Here is a 10,768-nt window from a genome sequence, read left to right as displayed (position 1 = left end):
TATGACACCAAACCTAGCACAGAAGTTTGCTCTGACACCTACCCAGACTGTGCTGTGACCGCTCAGATCAACTCCACCAGCAGCAACCTCACTCCTGACCTCAGGCATTCAAGCTCCCCTGTCCTGGGCTATGTCTGGCTATGGGCTTGGATTTGACAAAAAGCTACAAGTCAAAACTTGGAGGGTTGCCTGGGTGGCTCAGTTGGTTGAGTGTCTGACTTTGGCTCAGGTCATGATCTCAAGGTCACCTTGGGCTCTCTGCTGTCAGCCCAGATCTTCTGTCTCCTTCTCTGCATCTCCCCCACTTGAGCTCCCTCTCTCAAAAATAAACATAAAAAAAAACTAAGAGTAACAAAAATGAATGTCAATTTAATTGTATTCAAGGCACATTTATAATGCTCCTACTGTGTTCCATTTTCAGTGCTGTTTAGAGAAACTGTCTTGAACACTTTCTGCACACCAAGAACTTTATCCTTCCTCCCTCCTTCCCTTCCTTCTTTCCTTTCTTACTCCCTCCTTCTCTTCCTTCCTTCCACCCTTCCTTCCTTTTAGTCAGTAGTAACTGAACATAATCCCAGCCAGGCCCTGTATTGGGCAGTGATCCCTGAAAAATCAATGGAATGAGGGGCTCTTTGGACTCACAGAAAGTGTGCTAGTCATTAATGTTGTTTGCTAAATAGTTTTAGCTCTCTCCTCATGACCTCCTTGTTTGGGTGGGTTTGAATGACTAATGAATCACACAAATGAGTTGGTGTCTTTTTTTTTTTTTAATTTTTTTTCAACGTTTATTTATTTTTGGGACAGAGAGAGACAGAGCATGAACGGGGGAGGGGCAGAGAGAGAGGGGGACACAGAATCGGAAACAGGCTCCAGGCTCTGAGCCATCAGCCCAGAGCCCGACGCGGGGCTCGAACTCACGGACCGCGAGATCGTGACCTGGCTGAAGTCGGACACTTAACTGACTGTGCCACCCAGGCGCCCCAGAGTTGGTGTCTTTTAATCGCCCATGCAGGTCTCTTTCCCTCTGCCATGGTGACTATAGTGTTTCAAATGGTGGTTGCTGCTTCAGCCTGGGTCATGGAGATAGAAAATATGGAGCAGAACCCATGCATAATCCATTATAAACATGTAACACGAGGAAGAAGTAAACCTTTATGGTTATAGTTCAGAGAGTTTGGGGCTCTTTGTTATTGCAGCATGGCCTCTGCTGTGCTAACTGATGCACCCATTTGCCAAAGGCTGTAACACTGAGTAGCATTCCCAACAGAGTTGCTTCGCTATGGTAGCTCCACAGGTATCACAAGAATCCCTACTCAGAGGACCATGGATTCCTCTCTGGTTATAAGTCTTTGCCTAGGGCTTCTGCCTGCACACATCAGACTGTAGCTGACTTTTCATCGGTCTGCCTGAGGTCTTGCTTCTGGCCTGAGCTGCTCTGGGCAGGGTGACCTGCCAGCAGTCTAGATTCTCTGAAGCCATATGAGTTTCTGGGGGCTGATGTAACAAATTGCCACAATCTGGGTGGCTTCACATGAGAGAAACTTAGTCTCTCCGGTTCTGGAGGCCAAAAGTCCAAAACAAAGGCATGGGGTGGGGAGGGGGGGTGGGCCACAGGCCCTCCTGAGTTTCCAGAGGAGAATCTACCCTTCACCTCTTCTAACTTTTGGTGACTACTGTCTTCTTGGATTCAGGCCACACCACTCCCATATCTCCCTTCATGTTTATGTCACCTTCTCCTTTGAATCTGTCTCCTCTTCTGTGTATCTCTTATAAGGCCACTTGTCATTGGATTTAGGGACCATGCAGATAATCCAGAATGTATTCTGGATTCTTAATGTAATTACATCTGCAAAGACTCTTTTTTCCAAATGAGGTAACATTCACAGGTTCCAGCAACCCTGGGCACACCTTTTTTTTTTTAATTAATTAATTTATTTTGAGAGAGTGAGAGTGAGGGAAGTGCAGAGAGAGAGGGAGAGAGAGAATCCCAAGCAGGCTCTGTGCTGTCAGCATGGACGCCAATGTGGGGCTCAAGTTCATGAACCGCCAGATCATGACCTGAGCTGAAATCAAGAGTTGATGTTCAACTGACTGAACCATCCAGGTGCCCCTAGGCCTCCTTTTTGTGGGTCACACCAATCAGGTACTATGTGTGACCCCAGGGTCAAGGAGTGGGATGAGGGTTCAAGACTCCTCAGAACAATAACACCATCTCTCTCTCTCTCTTTTTAAAATGTTTATTTATTTGTGTGTGTGTGTGAGAGAGAGAGAGAGCATGCAGCAGAGTAGGGGGGTGGAGGAGCATGGAAGATAGAAAGTGGGCTCTGCACTGACAGAGATATGGGGCCTGAACTCACGAACTGTGAGATCATGACATGCCCTGAAGTCGGATGCTTAACCGACTGAGCCACCCAAGCGCCCCATAATATCTCTTTTGTTTGGCTTTTACATTTTTTTTTATAACAGAATGTTTAGGCAATATAAAATAGACAGTGAAAAATAAAATAAACAAAGTCCCAGTGCCCTGTTGCTTGAAAGAGTGGGGGCCAGCATCTGCTGGTTCCCTCTTCTTCCCACCTTAGCAGATGTGGTATCCGGGGCTGAAATGAGAATGTTCACATTGTTTAGAGGCTATCTTTCCCCCAAGCAGCACTTTGTGTGTCCTCTCCATCTGTCCAAATAGCCCATGACATATGCCCTTAAAATTATTCTGACCACTAAATGTGAGTTTACCATACCTGCGGTTTTTTGGAGATTGTTTAACGATTTCTTTTTCTAATGATGTAAGTAATAATGTGCATTAGACAAAAGTTGGAATAAGAGCCCTTCCCAAATTGTTCTACCCAGAAATAACTGGTAAGATTTTGTTAAATATCCTCTCGGTGTTATCTTCAATCATATATGTATTGTATTTTGTCCGAAGGATAGAGTTCCTATCTCTCCCTCTAAATGCAGTGAAAACCCCTGGACAGAATGTGTGGAACAGCTATCTGAGGCCTCTGAAAAATAAATGAGATGTCCAGTTTCCAGTCTGGCAGATAAGGAGCTTGGAAGTCATCGCTCCACTGTAACGATAAGAAAAAGGCTAAACAAACTAAAAAACAACACCTGGGATGCCTGGGTGACTCAGTCAGTAAAACACCCAACTCTTGGTTTCAGCTCAGGTCGTGACCTCACGATTCATGGGTTTGAGCCCCACATCAGGCTCCATGCTGATGGTGCGGAGCCTGCTTGGGATTCTCTCTCTCTCTCTCTCTCTCTCTCTCTCTCTTTCTCTGCCCCTCCCCTGCTCGCTTCTCTCTCTCTCAAATAAATAAATAAACTTTAAAAAACGTTTAAAAATCAACACCTCTTCTTAGATCTGTCAGAGAAGTGACTTAACAGGGCAAATTGCTATTCCCCAAATTGGACACACAGATGAATACAGAGAATCACAATTTAATGGGATTTAATGGGAACAGAAACCTGCCCAGGTACCAGTGCCAGAGTAGGAAAACCTGAATTGCAATCCACCAATTGGAAGCTTGGTGTGGACAGTTCTGAGAGTTAAAAACCCCAGAGGGACCCAGGCAGGGGGGCCCCCACACTCTCATGAGTGAGTTCTACCTCCAAGACCTCCACCGGATCCTCACAGTGAGCATCAGAGAAAATCTCCTTGTGCTGCCTGTAGAGACAAGGAAGTAACCTTTCTGATATACACCAGAGAACACTGTGCTCTGAAAGTCCTGTCTTGGGAGCACCTGGGTGACTCAGTCGGCTAGGCGCCCAATTCTTGATTTCTGCTCAGGTCATGATCTCATGGTCTTGAGATCAAGCTCTGCATTGCACTCCATGCTGGGTGTGGAGCCTGCTTAAGATTCTCTCTCTCCCTCTCCCTCTGCCCCTTCCCTGAGTGCACATGCTCTCTGTCTCTCTCTGTCTCTCTCTCTCTCTCTCTCACGTCTACCCCCCCAACCCCAATAAACAAACGAACAAACAAACAAAAAAACAAATAAATAAATGTGCTGTCCTCAAGAGAAAATGTTTTTCAAAAAATGTTTTATTATGTTTATTTATTTTGAGGGAGAGACAGAGCACATGCAAGGGAGGGACAGAGAGAGAGGGAGACACAGAATCCGAAGCAGGCTCCAGGCTATCAGTGCAGAGCCCAATATGGGGCTCAAACCCGCAAACTGTGAGATCATGACCTGAGCTGAAGTTGGGACACTTAACTGACTGAGCCACCCAGGCACCCCTCTCAAGAGAAACTGTTTTACCAAAACCTAACCCATTGGAATTTTAGCAGAGTTGACTAACCCCGGGGAAGGAAAATATCTGTCGCCAGCCCCCACTAGCTATGTACCTGGAGGAAGGGAAATACCCAACTCTAGCCCCTCTATCCATCCTGTCCCACCTAACAGGGTGAGAAACTGAGGAGCACTTATGTAGTTTACAGTCCAGGGTACAAGCTCACTAACAGACTGGGACCCAGTCATAAGTCTGTTGAGCACTTCTCCCCTCACACCTTACTAACAGATCACTAAAGGCCCATTTGCTGGAGCTCCCTTTACACAGCACATCATACCTGGCTTTCAACAAAAAATTACAAGCTATACTTAAAGGCAAAAAGCAAGCAAGCAAAAAAACAAAAAAACCTACATTTTGAAGAGACAGAGCAATCATCAGACCCAGACTCAGATATGGCAGGAATATTGGAAATATCAGGCTGAGAATTTAGAACAGTTATGATTAGTATGCTGAGGACTCTAAACAGTAAAAATACACAACATGCAATAGATAGGCAACATAAGCAGAGAGATGGAAATCCCAAAAAAGAATTAAAAAGAAATGCCAGAGGGACGCCTGGGTGGCTGAGTCAGTTGAGCATTTGACTCGATTTCAGCTCAGGTCGTGATCTCATAGTTTGTGAGATCGAACCCCACACTGGGCTCTGTGCTGACAGCATGGAGCCTGCTTGGGATTCTCTCTGTCTCTCTCTTTCTGCCCCTCCCCTGCCCTCTCTCTCACTATCAAAATAAACATTTAAAAAAAGAAATCCAGAGATGAAAGTCTCTAACAAAAATGAAAAATGCCTTGATGAGCTCATTAGTTGATTTGACATGACTGAAGAAAGACATGACATATCTCTCTGAACTTGAGGATATGTCAAAAGAAACTTCCAAAACTGAAAAACAAAGAGAAAAAAAAAGAGTAAAAAAAAAAGTCACATGAAATCCCAGAACTGTGATACAACTATAAAAGGTGTGACATATGTATATCAGGAATACCAGAAGGAAAGGAAAGAGAAAACAGAAGAAATATTTGATGCAATAATGACTGTGAATTCACCCGAATTAATGTCAGAACCAACCACAGATGCAGGAAGTTCAGGGAACACTAAGCAGGAATAATGCCAAACAAAAAACTACAAATATCATGTTCAGACTGCAGAAGATCAAAGCTAACACAAGGTGCCTGGGTGGCTCAGTTGCTTCAGCATCCACCCTGATTTTGGCTCAGGTCATGATCTCACAGTCATGAGATCAAGCCCCGTGTTGGGCTCTCCACTGAGCACAGAGCCTGCTTGGGATTCTCTCTCCCTCTGCTCCTCCCCCACTCACACGTGCTCTGCCCCTCCAAAAAAAAAAACATGAAGAAAAAATATTGAAAGAAACAAGAGGGGGGCGAGGAATACTTTACTTATAGAGGAGCAAAGATAAGACTAACACCTGACTTCTCAGAAACCACACAAAGCAAGAAGAGTGGAGTGAAATATTTAGAGTGTTGAGGTAAAACTGCCCCTCCCACAAATATAGAATTTTATATTCTGCAAGATAATCTTCCAAAAGTGAAAGTGAAGTACTTCCTCGGATGAAGAAAAATTGGGAGAAATTGTTGCCAAGGAAATGCCTTGCAAGAAATTCCACGGCTGAGGCCTCAGGGTCCTGGCACCTGCAAACACCCAAAGTGCAGCAGCATGAGGCTGAGCTTGGAGAGAGGACTTGACTGGCACTTGTCCCACTCCACTCTGAGCCTCCTTGTCACCTGATGTTAGATGGCATCTACAATGATGGATGGTAAGAAGAAAGAGGACCATTCTGCCATCAATGAGGTAGTGACCAGAGAATATACCATCAACATTCACAAGCACATCCATGGAGTGGGTTTCAAGAAGCGTGTCCCTTGGGCACTCAAAGAGATCTGGAAATTTGCCGTGAAGGATAAGGGAACACCAGATGTTCACACTGACACCAGGCTCAGCAAAGCTGTCAGGGACAAAGGAATAAGAAACGTCCCATTCAATATCCATGGGCTGTTGTTTAGAAAAAGTAATGAGGATGAAAACTCACCAGACAAGCTCTATACGTTGGTTACTTGAGTACTTGTCATCGCTTTCAAAAATCCACAGACAAGGGCCCCTGGGCGGTTCGGTTGGTTAAGCTTCCAACTCTTGGTTTTGGCTCTGGTAAAGATCTCCTGGTTCATGAGATAGAGTCCTGCATCCAGCTCTGCACTGACAGTGTGGAGCTTGCTTGGGATTCTCCCTCTCTCTCTCTCTCTCTCTGCCCCTCCTCCATTCACTCTCTCTCTCACAAAATAAATAAATAAGCATTTTAAAAAATCCATAGACAGTTACTACAGAGGGGAACTAAACATTCTGTGTCAAATTGAGGTATAAAACCACCAAAAAATCCCCAAAACAAAATGTTAAAATAAATGCTTCAGAGAAAAGGAGAATCATAGAAGTCAGAAACTGAGATCTACATAAAGAAAAGAAGATCATCAGAAGAAAAATAAGTAAAGGTAAAATAAAAACTCTTACTTGTCTTATTTTTAGTTGATCTAAGAGATAATAATTTGCTCAAAATAAGAATAGCAGTAGTATATTCAAGGATCATATATAAGTGAAATAAATGTCAGCAATAATTTAAGGGATCAGAGGGAGGAATTAGGAATATTTTATTTTTGTTAGGTACTTACGCTATCCATGAACAGGCATAGTGCTATTCAAAGGTGAAATGAAGTAGTTGTAAATGTATAATGCCAACTTTACTGAAAAGTGAAAAAAAGAAGTATCATATCAATAGATGCAGGAAAATGATATGACAGACCACCCATTCATGATAAAAACTCTCAGCAAACTAGGACTAGAGGGTAACTTCCTCAACTTGATAAAGAACATATACAAAAAACCTACAGCTAACATCATACTTTATGGTGAGGAATCCAAAGCTTTTCCATTAAGATCAGGAATAAGGCAAGGATGTCCCCTCTCAACACTGCCTTTCAACATCATAATGCAAGTCCTAGCTAATGCAATAAGACAAGAAAAGGAAATAAAATGTACACAGATTGAGAAGGAAAAATTAAAATTGTCTTTTTTTCACAGATGACATGATCATGTTATGCAGAAAATCCAAAAGAATTGACAAAAACACTCCTGGAACTGATAAGTAATTAAAGGAAGATTGTATAATATACCAGGTTAACATATAAAAGTCAATCATTTTCTGAAATGCCAGTAATGAACAAGTGGAATCTGAAATTAAACACACAATACCACTCACCAACAATGAAGAGACAGACAGAGAAATCAAGGAATCAATCCCATTTACAGTTGCGCAAAAACCCATAAAATACCTAGAAATAACTCTAACCAAATCTATACACTGAAAACTATAGAAAGCTTATGAAAGAAATTGAAGAAGACACAAAAAAATGGAAAAAGATTCCATGCTCCTGGATAGGAAGAACAAATATTGTTAAATTATCAATACTACCCAAAGCAATCTACATATTCAATGTGATCCCTATCAAAGTAACACCAGCATTCTTCACAGAGCTAGAACAAACAATCCTAAAATTTGTATGGAACCAGAAAAGACCCCGAATAGCCAAAGCAATCTTGAAAAAGAAAACCAAAGCAGGAGGCATCACAATCCCAGACTTCAAGCTATACTACAAAGCTGTAATCATCAAGACAGTATGGTACTGGCACAAGAACAGATACTCAGATCAATGGAACAGAATAGAGAACCCAGAAATGGCCCCACAAACGGATGGCCAACTAATCTTTGACAAAGCAGGAAATAATATCCAATGGAATAAAGATAATCTCTTCAGCAAGTGGTGCTGGGAAAACTGGACAGCGACATGCAGAAGAATGAACCTGGACCACTTTGTTACACCATACACAAAATAAACTCAAAATGGATGAAAGACCTCAATGTAAGACAGGAAGCCATCAAAATCCTCAAGGAGAAAGCAGGCAAAAACCTCTTTGATCTTGCCCGCAGCAACTTCTTAGTCAACACATCTCCGGGAGGCAAGGGAAACCAAAGCAAAAATGAACTATTGGGACCTCATCAAAATAAAAATCTTCTGCACAGCAAAAGAAACAATCAGCAAAACTAAAAGGCAACCAGCGGAATGGGAGAAGATATTTGCAAACGACATATCAGATAAAGGGTTAGTATCCAAAATCTATAAAGAACTTCTCAAACTTAACACCCAAAAAACAAATAATCCAGTGAAGAAATGGGCAAAAGACATGAATAGACACTTCTCCAAAGAAGACATCCAGATGGCCAACTGACACATGAAAAAATGCTCAACATCAATCATCATCAGGGAAATACAAATCAAAACCACAATGAGATACCACCTCACACTTGTCAGAATGGCTAACATTAACAACTCAGGCAACAACAGATGTTGGCAAGGATGTGGAGAAAGAGGATCTCTTTTGCATTTTTGGTGGGAATGCAGGCTGGTGCAGCCACTCTGGAAAACAGTATGGAGGTGCCTCAAAAAACTAAAAATAGAACTACCCTACAACCCAGCAATTGCACTACTAGGCATTTATCCACAGGATACAGATGTGATGTTTCAAAGAGACACATACACCCCCATGCTTATAGCAGCATTATCCACAATAGCCAAAGTATGGAAAGAGCCAAAATGTCCAACGATGGATGAATGGATAAAGAAGATATGGTATATATATATATACAATGGAGTATTACTCAGCAGTCAAAAAGAATGAAATCTTGCCATTTGCAACTACATGGAGGGAACTGGAGGGTATTATGCTAAGTGAAATTAGTCAGTCAGAGAAAGACAAATATCATATGAGTTCACTCATATGAGGACTTTAAGAGACAAAACAGATGAACATAAGGGAAGGGAAACAGAAATAATATAAAACAGGGAGGGGGACAAAACAGAAGAGACTCTTAAATATGGAGAACAAACTGAGGGTTACTGGAGGGGTTGTGGGGGAGGGATGAGCTAAATGGGTAAGGGGCATTAAGGAATCTAATCCTGAAATCATTGTTGCACTATATGCTAACTATATGCTAATTTGGATGTAAATTTTTTTTAATAAAAAATAAAATCAAAAAAAAAAAAAGAAAAAGAAAAGAGGAAAAAACCCCCCACAATGCCACTTACATTAACACCTCCCCCAAATGAAATGCTTAGGTATAATCTAACAAAATATGTACAAGATCTCTATGAAGAAAACTACAAAACTCTGATGAAATAAATCAAAGAACTAAATAAGTGGAAAGATATCCCATGTTAGTGGATAGGAAGACAATATTTTCAAAATTTCAGTCCTTCCCATCTTGATCTGTAGATTCAATGCATCCCAATCAAAATCCCAGCAAGTTACTTTGTGCATGTCAACAAGATGATTCTAAAATTTATATAAGAAGCAAGAAGACCCAGGACACCCAACATTATATCAGAAGAGGAAAACACGTGGCTCTGTCTGTTAGCGTCCAAATTCAGCTCAGGTCATGATCTCGAGGACCATGAGTTCGAGCCCCGTGTCAGGCTCTGTGCTGACAGCTCAGAGCCTGGAGCCTCCTTTGGATTCTGTGTCTCCCTCTCTATCTGCCCCTCCCCCACTTTCTCTGTCTCTCAAAAAATGAATAAACATTTTTAAAAATTAAAAAAAAAAGAAAATTAACAACACAATTTTAAAAATAGTCAAAATACCTGAACACAGGGTACCTGGCTGGCTCAGTCACTGGAACATGTGACTCATTATCTTGGGGTTGTGAGTTCGAGTTGGAGATAGATGTTACTTAAAAAGAAAAAAAAACCTTTGGGGCACTTGGATGGCTCAGTCAGTTAAGTTTCCAACTCTTGTTTTCAGTTCAGTTCATGATCTCACTGTTATAAGATCAAGTCCCACATCAGGCTCTGCTCTGGTCATGGAGTTTGCTTAAGATTCTCTCTCCCTCTCCCTCTGTACCTCCCCCACTCTCTCTCTATCTCTCAAAAAATAAAATAAATAAACCTTAAAAAAATGCCTGAATAGACACTTCACCAAAGAAGATATACAGATGGCAAAGAAACATTTGAAAAGATGTTCCACATCACATGTCATCAGGGAAATGTAAATTAAAACAACAATGAGATACCACTGGACACATGTTTGAATGGCCCAAATCCAAAACACCGCTAACACCAAATACTGGTCAGGATGTGGAACAGCAGGGACCTCATTCATTGGTGGTAGGAGTGTAAAATGGTACAGTCACTCTGGAAAGCAATTTGGCAATTTCTAACAAAACTAAACATGGTCTTACACAATCCAGCAATCATGCTTCTTGGTTTTACCCAAAGGAGTTGAAAACTTATACAAAAACCTGTACGTGGGCATTTATAGCAGCTTTATTCATAATTTGAAAATTTGAAAGTGACCAACATGTCCTTTAGTAAGTGGATGAGTACATGTATGGAATACAATGGAATATTATTCAGTGCTCAAAAGAAA

At 41.7% G+C, this 10,768-nt stretch overlaps 1 protein-coding gene across 1 annotated transcript; it reads left to right on the top strand.

Moving 5' to 3' along the window:
- Positions 1-6,049: 6,049 nt before the first annotated feature.
- LOC125164098 (60S ribosomal protein L31-like) lies at positions 6,050-6,358 on the top strand. Its single transcript, XM_047856593.1, has one exon. It carries the CDS (start codon positions 6,050-6,052, stop codon positions 6,356-6,358), a length of 309 nt encoding a protein of 102 aa, XP_047712549.1.
- The last annotated feature ends 4,410 nt before the right edge of the window (positions 6,359-10,768 follow it).

This window comes from Prionailurus viverrinus, chromosome A1, assembly GCF_022837055.1.
Source record: "Prionailurus viverrinus isolate Anna chromosome A1, UM_Priviv_1.0, whole genome shotgun sequence".
Lineage (NCBI taxonomy): Eukaryota > Metazoa > Chordata > Mammalia > Carnivora > Felidae > Prionailurus > Prionailurus viverrinus.
This window is presented reverse-complemented; position numbering and strand designations above follow the sequence as displayed.